Source organism: Lissotriton vulgaris, chromosome 1_2 (assembly GCF_964263255.1).
Source record: "Lissotriton vulgaris chromosome 1_2, aLisVul1.2, whole genome shotgun sequence".
NCBI classification, from domain to species: Eukaryota; Metazoa; Chordata; class Amphibia; order Caudata; family Salamandridae; genus Lissotriton; species Lissotriton vulgaris.
In genome coordinates, this window is record NC_141686.1 from 233,840,350 (window position 1) to 233,859,018 (window position 18,669).

Below are 18,669 nucleotides of genomic sequence, written 5' to 3' on the forward strand. Positions count from 1 at the left end.
AACAGTAGGTAATTCGTCTAAATCCCAGTATTCTGAGACGATCCCTCCTCCGATGTGCAAACAGAGAACTTTATAAAACGCAAAAATATCTTGAATACCTATTCCATAAGACTAGTAGATTGGCAAGTTATTTTGACTAGTGTCCGAGGTAGCAACTCAGCTGCTTTCTTATGCCCCTCACAAAAATGCAAGATGGCTGCGGCCTACTCATGCTAACTTGGGCTGACCTGAATTCGGCATTACTTTCTAATTATTAAAAAACACCCACGTTGTCGTATCATACAGGATATAGCACTGTACCCTTGCTGCTGCCTCCACAGGGCAATCTCAGACAGGTCACAGTCGTGGATCACTGTCGCAGACCCAACAGTTTAATCTCATAACCAGTAAACATTTTACACCTTTCCTGCAACCTCCTCAGGCACCCAGGGCCAGCTGATACAGACAATTGGACAGTACCATTGCTGCTGCTGCTGCCTTCACAGGGTCATGTAATGCAGATTATTTCACTACACCCTGCTGCTGCCTTCACAGAATCACCTAATACAAATTATAGTACTGTATCCTTGCTGTTGGCTCCACCGGGACATCTTGTACTGTTTATAGCATGACACCATTGCTGCTGCCTCTAGGGGTCATCTAAGACAGGTTATCATGCTGCACCCTTGCTGTTGCCTCCGCAGGGTCATCTCTTGCAGGTTATAGCATGACACAATTGCTGCTGCCTTTGTGGGGTCATCTAATACAGAAGTACTGCACCCTTGCTGTACCCTCCACAGTGTCACCCCGTACAGGTTATAGTACTGTACCCTTGTTGGTGCCTCCACAAGGTTACACATACAGGTTATGATGCTGCACCCTTGCTGTACCCTCCACGGGGTCATATAATACAGGTTATAGTATCATATCCTTCCTGTAGCCTCCACAGGGTCATCTAATACAGGTTATAGTATGCTAGTCCATTCATCACGAGCCCTTAGATCCAACCACCTTCGTCTCCTGCTCCCCCCGCTTCCTTCGATCTAGAAAAGGAGGCAGAGCTTTTGCGGTGGTCACTGCAAAGCTATGGAATTCCCTTCTGTTAAGCCTTCGACTGATTGAATCAGAATCTCAGTTCAGATGCAAATTGAAGACATGGCTGTTCTCCGGCTACTAACTTCTAGGTTCAATGCCTCTACTGTCCTCAACGTCGGAACACCGCCGTTGCTGCACGCTTAATAAGTTTAATTAATAAATAAATAAATTGGTGCCTCCACAGGGTTACAGATACAGGTTAAGATGCTGCACCCTTTTTGTTGCCTCCACAGGGTCATCTCATACATGTTATGATGCTGCACCTTTGCTGTACTCTCCACAGGGTCATCTAATACAGATTATAGTACTGCACCCTTGCTGTTGCCTCCAAAGAGTCACCTCATGCAGGTTATAGTACCATACCCTTGTCGGTTCCTCCACAGGGTTACCCATACAGGTTATGATGCTGCACCCTTGCTGTACCCTCCACAGGGTCATCTAATATAGATTATAGTCCTATACCCTTGTTGTTGCCTCCACAGGGTAACCTCATAGACATCTAGTAACGACCAGTTGAACTGCAGCTCTTTGTAGAATTATTTTGATATTGGATACTTCTTAATATTCACTGCCCACTGCTAATCCCATCCCATAATGCTTTACGGGGCCTTTGGTAGGGAATGTTTTTTTGCCAATAACTGTGCTTGGGGTGGTCCTAAGAGGATGGGACCACCAACGAATCATTCATTTACCCCTCCCCTGCTGATGACTGAACCGCTCCGTCATCAGCCGCGGTGGCGCTGTGCTGATGACGGAGCGGTTCCGTCATGACCCGCCCGACGTGCCTGCGCGGTGCGGATTCCGCGCCTGCGCTGGGCGTTCTATTGAGCGGGTGGGGCCATGACGGAACAGCTCCGTCATAAGCACAGCGCAACCGACGCTGGTGATGGGGCCGTTCCGTCACCAGCATGCGCCCGCCGCTCGGCCGCCCTTAGCACTGCGGCGGAATAGCCGCCGCAGTGAAGCGGTTAAAATGTGCTTTTTGTTTTCAAGGCATCTGTTTGGTACTCCCCCTGGATTACGGAGGATTCCAAAATCCCCACTTCTCTCACTGCTTACTATTTTATCAATTTCACTTTTGTGAAAGTGCTATATGTTGTTTAGCATATCAAGATATAAGTATCACAACTGCTGCTGCTTATGCCCAGGGTTAGTATACCACACAAGGAGTGACTGAACGCTATTAAAATGGCTAAGGAGAAGAAAATGTCTAGTAGTGTGTCCCTTCTGGATATTTCTGATGCAGCTGCAGTATGGTGTATTACACCTGCATCATCTTCTTCATCATCATTCCAAGTCTCTCACACTGCCTGAGGTGACATTTCTGAGTGGACTCTCCACAGCACACAACACAATCTGAAATGGACCATGAGTTGTGGTGCACTGAGTTAGCAGCACCTGGAGTGCTGAACAGGGTATTAGTAAAATGATGGCATCCAAGTCAGGTGGGAGCAACACCGTTAATCTGCCAGTACGACTGTTTCGACTCTGGCAGTTGGCGTTTGGAGGTGGTCCTGGCGGTGGTGGCTTGTGCCTCCGGGGATGCGACGTCCGGGCCGGTCAGGACTCGATATGATGTGTGAGCCCCGGTGGACCGCAGAGAGCGCAGGGCCACATACACATGGCATTGATGACTCATTGCCATCGTCTCAGAGGCCATTCAATATCTCAGCAGACAGGGTCCCTGACTTGAGCTGCACAGAGATAGTGTCCCAGTATGCACTGCTGCCGGCACAGGCACACTGCCACGGAACGGTGCCTTGCCGTGCACTGAGGTAGGGCCACTTGGACTGAGCAGGTCCTTGACGATGTCGAAGGTGAATATGGCGGAGGGTTGTGGGGGACAGTGGAAGGTGTCCTCCAGGGCATGATGAATAGAGCAGAAGCCATCTGGAAGCAGCAAATTGAGGAGTGGAATAATACTGCCTTGTTATTACCACCAAGTCTGTATCAGCTACATGAAGGTGAAGACAACCCTCAGTCCATAGACACAGACGCCACCAAAGTTCAACCAGAGAGTCTCCATGAATGTTGGGAAACAGACTTAGTGGCACCGGGGCTGAGAGGGGATGCAGTCTTTGATGAGGCCAGTACAATGATATGAACTCTGCCATTGCTAAATCAAGACCCAGTACGAAATGTGTGACCTACTTGACCAGAGTGTAGGCCCGGAGGCAGCGTTCAGCAGGAGCCCACAGCTACGTGTCGTCGGCTCGTGATGCACAGAGTTAGTGACACCAGGCTAGTTGTTGGTAGCGTTCGATCACCACCGTAACGATGATCCTTTTTTCCTCCTGACTGACATGCGTCTTCCTCTTACACCTCTCCTTGCGTGCAATGATATGACCTCTGCTATTGCTAAAATAAGACTCAGTCCCAAATGTGTGACCTATTCGAGCACAGTGTCCCGAGGGCAGTAGTCCGCGTGGGCCCACACACATGTGTGGTTGGAATGCTTTACACAGACTTGGTGGCACCACATCGAAGGGAGTATCTATACTACTATTATAAAGAGAGAACTTGCACCTTTTGGCCAGGTAAACTCGGGAACCACAGCACCAATCACAACACCCAATACAGCGTTGGAAAGGGCAGTTGCAGCAGAAGGACATAGGCTATGCAGACGCCCACCATATACATTTAAAATGTAAAAGAACAGTGCCAGCAAAGTAGTCCCTTGTGGGCGTGTCTGCATTGTGCTGTGGGTGTGTGCTGGGGGCGTGACAATCGCTGGGGGCATTCCGTCACGAGTGTTGTTTTTTCTTCCCAGGTTCTATACATTCCTGCTCCCTTTAAATAGTAATTCAGTGGAGGTCCCATTCTCTTAGAACTACCCCAAGCACAGTTATGGGCAAAAATACAACTAAAAGGCCCTGCAAAGCATTATGGGATAAGCTTAGCATAATTTTTAGCATTCATGAAAGGGTTTCAATGTTTTTGAATTTTACTCATCAGGGACATCTTGGGACGACGAGGTGAACTGCAGCTTGATGTATAATATTTTAAACTAGCAGCCCGTCCCGACTTTGTCCGGGTATAAATTGCTGCTGGCCAGTAGTATATTGTTTCGTAGGATTTCATTTTGATAGCATTTCTTATCTGTGACAGGCCTGTGAAACGCTCCGATTCACAGTGCACTGCTGATGCACTTAAGAGTGCGCGTTCAGTAGTGTGCAAACTCGAGTTTCCCTACTTTATTTTCCTTGCAATATTGTATAGCGCGAACTCGACAACATGGCATGAGCACAATTTACATTACAGAAGAACACATTGATTTGTGGTAGGCACGGGGAGAAAAAGCGATTTGCCTAGAATCACAGGATGTTGAGCTGATGCCGAGATTCTAACGTAGCTCCCATCTCTAAAGTTCGCAATTCTAGAACTTGTGGTGGGAGGTGTGTCTAAAAGTGTATGTCGGTGCTGGGCATCAATGAGAGAGACATGTGCATTTTTCCAATTGGTGGTGAAAAAATATGAGTATGTTGCTGGAGATGTAGGCCGCCGTACCACCAATGTACTTACGGGGGAGGGTAAACAAACATTATTCCGCACATTTCTTTCCGCATACCATCACTCTGCATACTTTCATTACGAAAGTACCATGACTCCGCAATGCCATTATAACACATGGCATTACATTTTATATGCTTTTACCACGCATACATTTACAACGAAATTCGTTGTAAATGCATGAATGGTAAAAGCATGTTTTTTAAAATGTTTGGATAAGGCAAGTATGGGTATAGGGGTATATGTTTTGGGGTACTGAGGTATATGTTTTGGGGTGTTTGAGTATTTTAATGGTTTAGATATAGTTTTGGGTTATGGGGCACAGGGGTATTTTTAGGGTTCAGGGCTAGGTTTGGGTTTTGGGGTATAGGGGTATTTTTAGGGTTCAGGGGTAGGTTTGGCTTTTGGGGTACAGGGGTATTTTAAGAGTTCAGGGCTAGGTTTGGGTTTTGGGGTACAAGGGTATTTTTAGGGTTCAGGGCTAGGTTTGGGTTTTGGGATACAGGGGTATTTAAAGGTTCAGGGCTAGGTTTGGGTTTTGGGGTACAGGGGTATTTCTAGGGTTCAGGGGTAGCTTTGGGTTTTGGGGTACAGGGGTATTTTAAGGGTTATGGGCTAGGTTTGGGTTTTGGGGTACAGGGGTATTTTTAGGGTTTAGGGGTAGGTTTGGGTTTTGGGGTACAGGGTATATTCATAGGGTTAAGATGGGTTGGTTTTTAAGGGTGTTGGGGTATTTTATAGAGTAAGGGTGGGTTATGATTATGGGGTGCAGGTGTATTTAAAGTAGGGGTGGGCGGAATTGGCGCGAACTTGGTACAATAAATCCGCAATATTTTGTTCCGTCAGATTTCCAATTATTAAAACAGAAACCTCATATATTCAAGGTAAAATAACAAGTATTTCTACATGCTAAAATGCATATAGTCATTTCACAAAAGTGAAATTAGCTTCCAGCAAGCAGTGAGAGAGGTGATGATTTTGAGATCAAGCCCCTGCAAACCATTATGGGACGAGATTAGCAGTGGGAAGTGAATATTATAGTATCCAAATAATTCTACAAAGAGCTGCAGTTCACCTCGTTCTCCCCAGTTGTCCCAAAGAGGCAAATGCAATCTCATTTAAAATATTATACATCAAGCTGCAGTTCACCTCATGGTCCCTAGATGTCTCTAATGAGGCAAATGCAATAGCATTTAAAATATTACACATCAAGCTGCAGTTCACCTCATGTCCCTAGATGTCCCTGATGATGCAAATGCAATAGCATTTAAAATATTATATATCAAGCTACCGAGCTACCTCAACAACCGAATCAACTTCTACGCTCCCAAACGCCACCTCCGATCAGCCAGCCACTCCCTCGCTGCCGTCCCCCGCATCCGAAGAGCGACAACAGGAGGAAGGTCCTTCTCCTACCTGGCCGCCAAGACCTGGAACTCCCTCCCGACCGACCTGCGCCTGACCCAAGACCACCTCTCCTTCAGGAAGAAGCTCAAGACCTGGCTGTTCGAGCAGTAACGGCACCCCCCCCCTAAGCGCCTTGAGACCACGGGTAAGTAGTGCGCTCTATAAATGTCTTTGATTGATTTGATTGAAGCTGCAGTTCACCTCGCCGTCCCTAGATGTCCCTAGCCCTGAACCCTTAAAATACCCCTGTACCCCAAAAGCCAAACCTACCCCTGAACCCTAAAAATACCCCAATACCCCAAAACCCAAACCTAGCCCGGAACCCTAAAAATACCCCTGTACCCCATAACCCAAAGCTATATCTGAACCATTAAAATACTCAAACACCCCAAAACATATACCTCAGTACCCCAAAACATATACCCCTATACCCATACTTGCCTTATCCAAACATTTTTAAAAAACATGCTTTTACCATTCATGCGTTTACAACAAATTTCGCTGTAAATGTATGCGTTGTAAAAGCATATAAAATGTAATGCCATGCGTTATAATGGCATTGCGGAGTCATGTTACTTTCGTAATGAAAGTATGCAGAGTGATGGTATGCGGAAAGAAATTTGCGGAATAATGGGTGTTTACCCTCCCCCGTAAGTACATTGGTGGCACGGCGGCCGACATCTCCAGCAACATACTCATATTTTTTCACCACCAATTGGAAAAATGCACATGTCTCTCTCATTGATGCCCAGCACCGACATACACTTTTAGACACACCTCCCACCACAAGTTCTAGAATTGCGAACTTTACACATGGGGAGCTACGTTAGAATCTCGGCATCAGCTCAACATACTGTGATTCCAGGCAAATCTCTTTGTCTCCCCGTGCCTACCACAAATCAATGTGTTCTTCTGTAATGTAAATTGTGCTCATGCCATGTTGTCGAGTTTGCGCTATATAATATTGCAAAGAAAATAAAGTAGGGAAACTCGAGTTCACACACTACTGAACGCGTACTCTTAAGTGCATCAGCAGTGCACTGTGAATCGGAGCGTTTCACAGGCCTGTCACAGATAAGAAATGCTATCAAAATGAAATCCTACGAAACAATATACTACTGGCCAGCAGCAATTGATACCCGGACAACGTCGGGACGGGCTGCTAGTAGTGATATAAACTCTGCCATAAACAATGTACTCTGCCATAGTGTAATCAAGACTCATTTCCAAATGTGTGACCTACTAGTCCGCTGTGTATGCCGGTGGAGTACGTCAACGAGAAAGGAGTACTGCGGGCCTGTGTTCCGGAGGCCGTGATGGTCTGAGGAGGCTGTCAGGGTTGCTGGCCTCAGGCTCGGAGCTTGCACCGGCACGTGGTTGGTCCTCTTTGACACACACTGGTGTCTGGAGGTGAGCAGTGAGGCCTGGGTGCGCATGGGGCAGGCAAGACAGGTTCGGGGACCAGCGGCCCGAGGTGCAGCAGACGCACAGGATCGCAGGCAACACCGCTCAAGGTATCAGCCTCGTGGCTGGGTGATAGGCACCGCCCTGGCAGAGACGTTGGGCATTCCAGAAGAGAACCACGCCTAGAGCTACGTGCTTTTTATTCACACCCCACGGTCCTGGCGTGTGCTGGGCCAGCCCACTCCGCTCACGCTTACGGGGGAAGCCACAATCTACATTTCCGCGTTCTTCCTTACTGGCTGGGGTGATTGGTTGCATCCACTGTCCACTACACTCCATACACTAGCGGTTTATGTCGACTTGCCAACGAGCAGTGCATTTCCATGGGTGCCATCCTGGTAACGCAGGTTGGTGGCGGTGGGTGTTGTGGCCCTGTTGGGGCTCCGAGCTGCATGATCAGTGGCTCCCTGCCATCTGTTGATCTTCAGGTGTGGCTCTGGCCTGGGCTCCCTTTTCTGGTGAAGGCTGTCATCAGACTTTACACCAGGTCAGAGCAATTTCCTGCTGCTAATGCGCCTTATCACCTGTTTTGGGTTCATATTGCCGATCTGGCTGGTCAAAGAGAAAGTTGTGGAGTGGTGTTGTTGCAACTTTTTGCACAGGAACGCCAACTCTGTATCTCATTAGCGATAGTTGCTGGGATCATCTGTGGCGATATTTTTTGTGGCTGCTATCGCAGGTAAACTTGTGATATGGGCTGTTAGCGCCAGCTTGTGAATTGGGCGATACATTTATCACCACTTTGGCTTCGATAAAGAGCCGATAACTCTACGTTAAATCCTTGAGAATATGCACCCTTGTCTGACTCTACAAATTTTGCAGCTGACTACAGGGACCTCTAGTAATGACCTGAAGTACAGCACCTTCACGCTTCTAATACAAGGCACAGCCTGTTGTGCTCATTTTCCAAACAAAAGGAGTAGATGAAGAAATTATAGGTGTGGGAGAAGAGTAAGTGCTGTTATGTTTTGATTTCCATATTCATGATGATTTTAATTGTGATGAGAATATAATATTATACTGTAGTTTGGAAACTTAGGGGCATGTACGCAAGGGTAATATCGCCACTTTAGCGGCACTTTTTGTCGCTAAAGTGGCGACATTTGTATTGCCATATCAGCAAGCTGTCGCTAACAACAGTTAGCGACAGCTTTCAGGCGATTGCGACTGGTTTGGGGCCCGCTTTGCATGTCAGCGATATTTATCGCTAATGACATGCAAAGTGGGCTTACCCAAACTGTTAGTGACTGAAAGCAGTCGCTAAAACAGCTATTGCCTATTAGCAACGCAGGCTTTGCGATAAAAAAAGTTGTGCTAAGCGCGAATATCGCTAGAATCTAACGCCTGCTAAAATATGACTTTCCTGTTTCCTCAATGGGAGGTGGATTGTCGGGTTAAGTACCCATTTGCGTTAATGCATGAATATCGCTGGATTACCAGTTATATTCAGGCATTTCACCACTATCACCACTATCACTGGATATATTAGCACAATGGAGATAAACGTTGCTAATAGCATGTTTTCTCCGCTAACATATCCAGCGATAGGCAGCGAAAACAATAAACGCGCTAAGCGCGTTTTGCGATAAATATCGCAATTCCTTGCTAATATGCCCCTTAGATACGTGGTAGGGTCACACCACCGCGAAGTCAGAAAGCACAAATAAATGAACATATAAGTAACAAAACAATTCGAAAATAGAAGAGCAGCCAATCAAACAAGAAGACTAGGGGGCACATTAGCAAGAACCTCATTAAAATTATTGCCATTTTATCGGCAGGAAACTGCCCATAAAATGACGATAATCGGCTTGCTAATATGCGTTATAGAATTCCAATAGAACCCCAGGTTAGATGTCCCGAGCAACAATATGTCGCATCTCTGTGCTTCTCCCTGCGCTGGTGCACAAACTGCAGCCATGCGCCGGAGCAGGCACCTTTGCACCTGCTGTTTTTCAACTTCTACTTGTGCTGCATTAGCACACATAGAAGCTGGAAAACGTCATTGTTTCAATGATTGTTTATCTGCAGGAAGGGAACCCTTCCTGTACATAAACAACCTCTTTCTATGTGTGCTGCAGAATGCGGCACACATAGAAAGAGGAAAGGAAAACGAAGAGACATTAATTAATTTCTCCTCGTTTTGCCTCCCTACACCTCCACTTGCAGGGCATAGCATTCACACACATTTCCAGATTTACGATTCTTCGTAAATCAGGAAATGTGTCTGATTCCATGGTTGTTCCATGGGATTACCCCTAGCAACACCCATGTAACACCCCTTTCACGCAAAGGGCTGCATGCAAAGGGCACATATTTACAAGGACAGGAAAAGTCATGCAGGGTGGCTTTTCCTGTCCTTGTACATATCGAGCAGTAAAATGTGCCACCCGTGCGTCACAAAAAGTTGTGCACCGGTGGCGCCCAGGGCATTTAAATTTGTCTCTTAATTTCACCATTTTTAGGTCAAGCTTAGATCGACCTGTTATATCTGTTCTGTGGGATTAGGCAAACCCACGGATTGCTAGAGGTTACAAATTGTGGCATTCAGAAATGCTGGCTTCTTATTGGTACATTTCTGTCAAAGTCCCTCCTTTGTGTGTTTAGTTCTCTTTCTGGCGATTTCACTCCGAGAACATATTAGTTGGCCATCACACAGTACAGTGTGATGGCCTCTCTTCCCATCTAGCTATTGAAGGTCAGCGAGCTTCACCCGATGGTATTGTAGCACTTTCCAAAAAGAACACCAGTGACGTTACGGACGGACACATTCATTTTTGGAGAGGCACAGGGAGATTAAGTTATTGTTTTGTCTCTCTCCTCTTCCCCTAAGAGATCCCTGTTTATTTATTTATTATTGAAAGATCTGTGATTTGCTAATGTTGAGCCACTAATAATTACCGTGTTGAGCGGATGCTCAAGCACTGGTACCCAGGTCCTGAGTCGGCACCTCTAACCCCTAAACCACAACCTCTCCCGTTGAGGGCAGCATAGAAATGGGAAAACTGATTACATGCTTTTGTTTCTTTCCTATTTACTAACTTAAACTTGTCTCTGTGTTCCCGCAGTGTTACATTATCTGATTGGGGCATATATATAAGTTAAAGGGACTGATTACAGACAGGCAGTAGTAGAACATCTGTCAATGACTTGCTAGAATGAAATCTAATGAGTCTCCTTCAAATTGTTTGAAGAAAAGGCGACTCCTTTCTGTAGCCACTGTCACCCTACTCAGGCAAAGTATACGTAAAAGCGGTAAAATGCCTCCATGCCAAATAGAAGGCATAACCCCACAAATGGGGGGGTGGGGGAAGTATTGATAAACTTGAAAATATTGATAGCGGAATAGAAATTATGGGAAATGGTGATCACCAAACTCTCCCGTAGGAGCAGGAAAGAGAAAAAAAAACAGGACAGGTATTGGGAGCCAGCGGAGGAACCAGCTACAAGGAGTAACAAGCATTTGTAATGAAATAGGACTCACATTTGTTAGGGTATGAGCTATTGGCATTGTAAACACCCACTTTGTACTTATGGTCCTTGCTTACGAGAAGCAATGCTGACAGTTAAAGAGGCGCAGTTACTGACAGCCTTGCTTCTCGTAAGCAACCACTATAAGTACAAAGTACGTGTTTACGCACCGCTTGCAGGTTTTCCAAACACATAAATAAAAAGCATTGTCATTTACATTGCCAATAGCTCAAACTCTCGCAAATGTGTGTCCTATTGCATAAAGCCGACATCTCTTCTGTTTCCTCAGTTCGCTTTTCTGTGTACCCACTTCTCTTCTGTTTTCATACTAAGTATTCTAGCTAAATGTTAATTGTTTTTTTCTTACCTTTGTTACCTCAGTTCTGTTAACTCACCTCTCCCTTCTTTCCTCACTTTTTTCTGTGTTCTTGCTTTTCTCCATTATTTTCTAAACCGTTTCCACACTTGTCCCCTATGATTCCTCTCCTCTGTCTTCCCTCACTTTCTGCTGTTCCTGCTTCTCTCCATATTTTTTCTTAACTCTGTTTGGTGACTTGTCTTCTATGTTTCCTCACCTCTCCTCTGTCTTTCCTCACATTCTCCTGTGTCCTTGCTTATCTCCATATTTTTTCTTAACTCTGTTTCTTCACTTGTCTTCTATGATTTCTCACCTCTCCTGTGTCTTCCCTCACATTCTTCTGTGTTATTGCTTCTCGCCATTATTTTCTTTACACAGTTTCCTCACTTGTCTTCTATGACTCCTCACTTGTCTTCTGTTCTTACTCATTTCTGACTCTGATGACAAGTTGTGTCGGATAACCTGCTTCTTTGGGGTGTCTCTGGGCACACATCAGCTGGTTTCGTTTGGAGGTAAGTGCCTGAAATGAGCACGTAAGTGTACTCCTCAATGTTTGTACGTTTCAGCTACTTACCCACTTTGTTCCTTGCTTCTGTTCTCTGTTTCCTCAGTTCTTACTCCTGAGTTATTCTGCATCCTACAGGACACCCGATAAGGCAATGAATGGAAGTTTGCGTGTCAATTCGGTTACAATGTTTGTGGGATTATTACACTCCCGAGTTGTTTTCACAACTCACGTTTTACCAGAGATAAAACACTTGTGAAATTTGTGTGGGGGAAAAAGGCTAGAAAGACGCAAAACACGCGATTCCCTGGTGTGTAAACGTCAGTACTGCGTATTATCCCACATTCCACACTCATAGTGATGTGGTAATAGCACACTGAGGAAATATCGCACTCTGCAGTATCACCACATAATTTTACTGCAGGTCTCGTAGTAATGAGCCCTCAAATGTCATCACCTCTTTCCAGTGTTTTAAACCCTCTGTTTTCTCACTTGTCTTCTTTGCTTCCATACCCTTCTTCAGTCTTACCCCATTCTTCTTCCTTACTCCCGCAGACCATCAAGAGGGAGGAGCTGTTTGTGACCTCCAAGCTCTGGAACACCAAGCACCACCCCGAGGATGTGGAGCCCGCCCTGAGGAAGTCCTTGCAGGACCTGCAGCTTGAGTACCTGGACCTGTACCTGATGCACTGGCCCTACGGCTTCCAGTGAGTGCTGGCACTTTCAGTAGCAGGAATCCATCTTGTGTGATGAGAGGGGCAGGAATACTTGCTGTCGCTTGCTTTTGATTGTGTTTGCAAAAAGACTGAAAATCATGATGGGATAGGCCTTTAGATTTATCACACTTATCCAGGCACACTGTTAACATAAAAGTGAGAACCAGGCCATGAGCAGGGCAGGGTTTGCTGGTGGTGACTTCAAATGGAGCCTGGCATGGAGGACAACCCCATGTCGCTTTTTCCTCCATCGTCTTCAGAACTTGGCAAGTGAGCTTTACCTCTCCCGGGCACATATTTGGGCATTTGTCAAGGGAAGAAGACAAGTCTAATACCCCCAAAAAGTACATATGTGCAAAATAAGAGGGAAAACCCTGGGTAAACACTGCCCAAAGATCACAGGCTTAAGTTTATAAGCCCTGATCTAAGGAAAAGGGTACGAAAATGCACTACTGTGCCTTATGGATAGGTCCTACTTATAGTCCTAATCCCTATACTGCAAGGGTAATAGGCTGGAGTCATCTTCCATCATCCTCCCTCTAAAGAGGGTCGAAAAAGTCGGCTATTACACTTCACCCTTGACTCCAGTCTATTAGCCATATCCTATATAGAACTAACATCAGTGGAAGAATAATAAGAAACAAAATTAACTGACCTACTCTTTCTACCAAATCTACAAAATTGTAATAAAGAAGGAATGCACTGAATAAAACAGCAAATAGCTACTAAAATACAAATAGAGATAATAACACCCCCTAAAATCTGTCGTAAAGAATGCAAGTCAGGCAACCAATTAAAGAGCCAGTCAAACCAGCCCTGATCAATATGCTGTCTAACTTCTGCAGTCAAGTCGTGAAGTTTGTCAATATGGGCCTGAATCGATTAGGAATGGTCAGAGAGGTTAAAACAACAAAGACCCTCAAAGTCAGAACAGTCATGGCCATGTTTTAACAGGAGACAATCAATCGCTGCGCGGTTTTGTAGAATAGCTCGACGTTCACCCTGGGCATCTAATAACAGATCAGATAATACAGTAGAAGTCTGATTAATGGATTTAACCATCCAGCAGGCCATCTTGCCAATTGTTTTCGCATTATAAACGGCTAACGCCGGGACACCAATAATAGAAAAAGCTAAACTAAGATACTCAGATTTAGAGTAGAGATGTATGGAGGAATCACAGTCCTCCTGTAATGTCATAGAGTCTCGTATTACACGGGAATGGAAACCAGGGCGTGAGGAAAACATTAACAAACTTAATCTAGTGATAGCGCATGGACCTCCAGAAATATTAGCGGGAATATAGGGCCAAGAGGTATTCCCGCAAGAGAAAAGTCATCCAGTAGGCAATAACATTGCACGATAATAACTAGGAACAACTAATAAACTTTTACATATCATATTGTTCTTAACGGAAATACATGAACTTGGAAGTCTTCGTAAACACAATAATCGTTGATGAGCTGAAAAAGAAGTGGCAGCTTGCAATTTCAATTTTAGACATTCCGAAATGGCCTTGGGATCACATGTTAAAATAAAACATAAATCACCTTGCGTAATGTTATATGTAGTAATCTGGGAATGAATCAGGGGAGCAAAGTCAGAAAGGACAGAACACAAAGGGCAAAATTCGTGAGCCGCAAAATCGCCCAGAATAACATTTGGTCGGGCACTCGAAATATTGAAAATGTGCCGCAACGTTTCAGTGGAGGCAGGGACAGCAACCAAGCAGGTCGCTAGGATATCAGTCACAGACCTCATAGGAGTGAGGCACAAATGCGGGGAGTTTGTAACCCGTTTAGCAAGGGTAATCCAAAAGTTCGACGAAGAGTCCCACGCAGCGAAGGAACGCGGAACTCGGGTTCTCCAATCAACTGAAGTCGGCGGGTCCTCTCCTGTCCCGGCGTAGCAGACCAAAAGGAGTCCAACGCCGGCACATCCTGCAGCAGCAGTCCAGAGAATGATCTGAAAGAATACAAACACAGGCCTTAATCATTCTCGTAAATAACATTTGTCAGCTGGGACAGCTTCCCAGCTATCTTTCCCTGGCTTCATCACCAAAATGGTGTTGTCATGACCGGTCGCAATAACTTCAGCCTGTTCAGGGGGATGTTTAGGCGATTGCACCCAAATTTTTGCACCGGGATTATCGGTGGATCCGAAGCCCTTTTGGCCACGTATTGTTAGTAAGGTCGGGGCAGTGCCTTTCTTAATCTCACCACTGAAAACAGGCATAATCAGCAACTGAGCAACACAGTCAGATTTTTTGATCGATAAATCAATTTCACTGCTATTAAGCAGAAGAACCTTAATCTCACCCTGATAATCGCTGTCAATTACTCCTCTGAGAACTTGAATACCTTTCAAGGCAAGGCCCGATCTAGGGGCAATCAGTCCAAAGCTACCGGCAGGTATACAGACACCAATGCCAGTCTCAACAATGATTCGGTCTCTACCTTTTAGAAGTGTATCAGTCATAGCATGCAGGTCTAAGCCTGCAGAACCTGGGGTCGCTCTGCATGGAGCCAAAGCTCCGGGGGTAATTTCCCAGTACGTAACAGTATTGGACATGGAATTAGGCTTTGCATCAACAGTTGGAGGAAACAAACGCATTAAAGGAGATTCAGCATGCAACTAAGGACGGTTATTTAATATCAACAATGCCTGGAGCAAAAAGTCTCTCCAGTTTTTGTAATGCTCATCAGTCAATTTACGCAGCTGTTCTTTCAGCAAGCCATTCATGCATTCAATGAGGCCCGAGGCCTGCGGATAATATGGAATATGAAAAATCCATTCAATGTTATTTTCCACACAGAATTCCTGCACCAATCTTCCACGGAAATGGGATGCATTATCAGATTGAATTTGGAATGGGACACCATAATACAATATGAGTAATTCAAGAGTCTTAATGGTATTGACTTGGGTAGCTTGTTTGCAAGGGAAAGCGACCAATAGGCCACTATAGGTATCAACAGCTGTGCAAACATACTGGCAATTTTTGCTCATAGGGAGCGGGCCAATATAATCAATTTGCCAAATTTGAGTGGGCATTTTTCCTCGATGTAAATGGCCCTTAACAATATGAGGCACTGTTCTTTTTCTAGCATGCTGACAGATAGGACAATGCAGAATGACATCTTTAATCAAATTTAAAGGAATATGAATTCCTCGATCGGAAGCCCACCTGCTAGTGGCTCTTTCTCCAAAGTGTCCTGCTTTTTGGTGGGCCCATTTCGCCAATCCCGCCAAATCAGAATCCTGCATGTCCACCACTGCCTCAGAAATTTTAGACTTTTCATCTGCAATGTTATGAAAGAATTTGTCAAGGGAGTCAATCGGGGTATGAGCATCCACATGAAAGATTGTAACAGTACTCTGTGGGAGTAATTCCCAAATTTCTTGCCATAATTCTTTTCCCCACAGTTCTTTCGAATGCAATTCCCAATTATGAGAATGCCAAGTTGGTAACCATATCGCCAGTCCATTAGCAGTGGACCAGGAATCAGTGAAAATATGACATGTGCCAGGTAGTTCCTGTTTCAAAACTTGGTAAACTGCATATAATTCAGCATATTGACTACTCTTTCCATCACCAGTTGTACTCAATAATTTTTGTGTGATCGGGTTATATGATACTGCCTTCCAATGCCGTTTCTCACCAATGAATTTCGCTGAACCATCTGTAAACCACATATGTTTTCTGTCTTCCGCGGACAAATCATCAAATGGCTTACCCCACCTGACAGGAGATTCCTGGACTACAGGCACAGAACAATAATTTCCAGTTTCAAACGATGGCGCCTGCGCCACTCGCTCATGCAACACAGCCACACCTTTCGGACCAACACGTGCTCTGTCCTGAATGTACCATTTCCATTTAATCACACTTGCCTCTTGAGCATGTCCAATTCGATGGGATTTCGGCGAACTCAAAACCCACTGCATGATAGGAATTTCAGGTCTTAAAATCACAGTATGACCTAGGGTCAATTGCTCGGTATCCACCAGAGCCCAATAACATGCAAGTAGTTGTTTTTCAAAAGGTGTATAACGCTCACCAGCCTCAGGTAACTTCTTGGTCCAAAAACCTAACAGCACTTTCTGTCTGCCTTGCTTTTGCCACAGACTCCAATTGGCATACAGACCATCCACAGAAACATTCAAATCAACATCACCCTCGCCCACAGGCCACAAATCCAAGGCATACTGAATTGCTTCTTTCGCCAACTGAAAAGCATTTTGTTGTGGTTCACCCCATTCAAACGCATTCTTTTTACGGGTGACTCGATACAATGGAGCTAAAATCTGACTCAAATGGGGAATATGCTGACGCCAAAAACCAAACAGGCCAATGAAGCTTTGAGCCTCTTTTCTGTTCCTCGGAACAGCAAAATATAAAATTTTCTGCCTCACCTGCGGGATCACTTCTCTGTGACCTTCATGCCAATTAATCCCTAAAAATTTAACATTCTGGGAAGGGCCCTGCAATTTCTCGGCATTCATTTCCCAACCTTTTGCACATAAACAGTCAAGGATCTGATCTAAATGGGACTGGACCTGATCTTGCGTCTCACCTTGAATCAAAATGTCATCAATATAGTGACACACTTGAATTTGGGGATGTACGGGCACTTCAGATAAATGTTCTGCCACCAGCCGGTGACAGATCGTAGGACTATGCACATAACCTTGAGGAAGACTCCTAAACGTCATTTGACGTCCATGCCAGGTAAAACTGAATTGTTCTTGACACTCGGGGGCAATCGGGATTGAAAAGAAAGCATTAGCGATATCAATGGACGCATACCATGTACCTGGATGCTTCTGAATTCTTTGAATCAAAGTAACCATGTCTGGCACTGCAACAGCTAAACGTGGAGTGTGTTTATTCAATTCTCGATAATCAACAGTCATGCGCCAAGAATTATCACTTTTGCGCACAGGCCACACGGGATTATTCCAAGCAGAAGTAATTGGAGTTATAACCCCAGCATCAACCAAATCCTGAATTGTGGCACTAATTTCCTCATGACCACCAGGAATACGATATTGTTTTTGAGAAACCACTTTTGTAGCCTGGGGAATTTTAATGGGGGGCATCCGCAAACGACCAACCCATACGGGTCTGGAGGAAATGTAATATTTCGTTCCAAATTGATAACAACCATCATCCAAATGCAAAGTCATTCCTTTTAAAATGTCAATCCCAATTATGTATTCCAGGAGTGGCACAACTAACACAGAATATTCTTTACGGGGAATTCTGCCAATTTTCATCTCAAGCGCTGTTTGCACAACGGGGGTTTCTTTACCACCTAAACCAGTGATTGTGAAAAATTGTCCTTTAAATTTTTTCGATTTACCATGAATTAAAGTGGCCTCCGCCCCAGTATCTACCAATGCTCGGGCCCTTTGGATATTACGATGTTTCCCAAAAATTTCAATATCTACATAGGGTCTATTGTCTTTGTGAGCCCACCTGCGTACCGGAGCTTGACCTATTTCCTAGTCATTTTTACCGTGGTCAGTCAACCAGGACAAATCAGGATAAATATTTTCAACTTTCTTTGGGATCAGAACGTCTTGTTCATATCCATCTCTATTACGAAATGGATTATTGTCATGTTCAAAGAATTGAGAATTGCGGTCAGAAAGCTTGTGACGATCCTCCCGTCGTCTAATATCAGGGGAATAACTCCTCTCATCTCTGCATCTATTAGAGACACGATCATCTCTCGCCCTGTTTTTTTCTCCTTCTCTCACCCTTGTATTATCACGGCGGGGGGAAACATCACGTTGATAGCGCCGGTCATCACGGCGATCAGCATCCACACGACGCCTCTCATCACCACTGCCATCGGACCCTCGGTCACAATCATTCTTACGTACACGACGGGCACCCTCCTTCCGATCTAAACCACGCTTACGAAACATGTCCCACAAGCGATTATTAGGTTCACCGTCAATGTCCTCCCTTTTCACACCATCAGCCAAAAGTGCAAGAAACATATCACGTCTAGAGAACTTATAATCTCCAGCGGTACGACCCTCGGGTCGAGATTGCCTCTCAGGTTTAAACCATTCACCTAACTCACCAAGCTGACGAACAGATTCAAGCACCATAGACAAAGGATTGCCAGTTTGATTGATCAACAAGGTCA

At 45.1% G+C, this 18,669-nt stretch overlaps 1 protein-coding gene across 1 annotated transcript in view; it reads left to right on the forward strand.

Annotated features, from left to right (window-relative positions):
- AKR1A1 (aldo-keto reductase family 1 member A1) overlaps window positions 1-18,669 on the forward strand; it is a 556,422-nt gene that overhangs the window by 405,594 nt on the left and 132,159 nt on the right. The window contains exon 4 of the mRNA XM_086953146.1: window positions 12,345-12,496. Within this exon, the coding sequence (XP_086809272.1) occupies window positions 12,345-12,496 (152 nt within the window). The remainder of the gene's footprint in view (window positions 1-12,344; window positions 12,497-18,669) is intronic.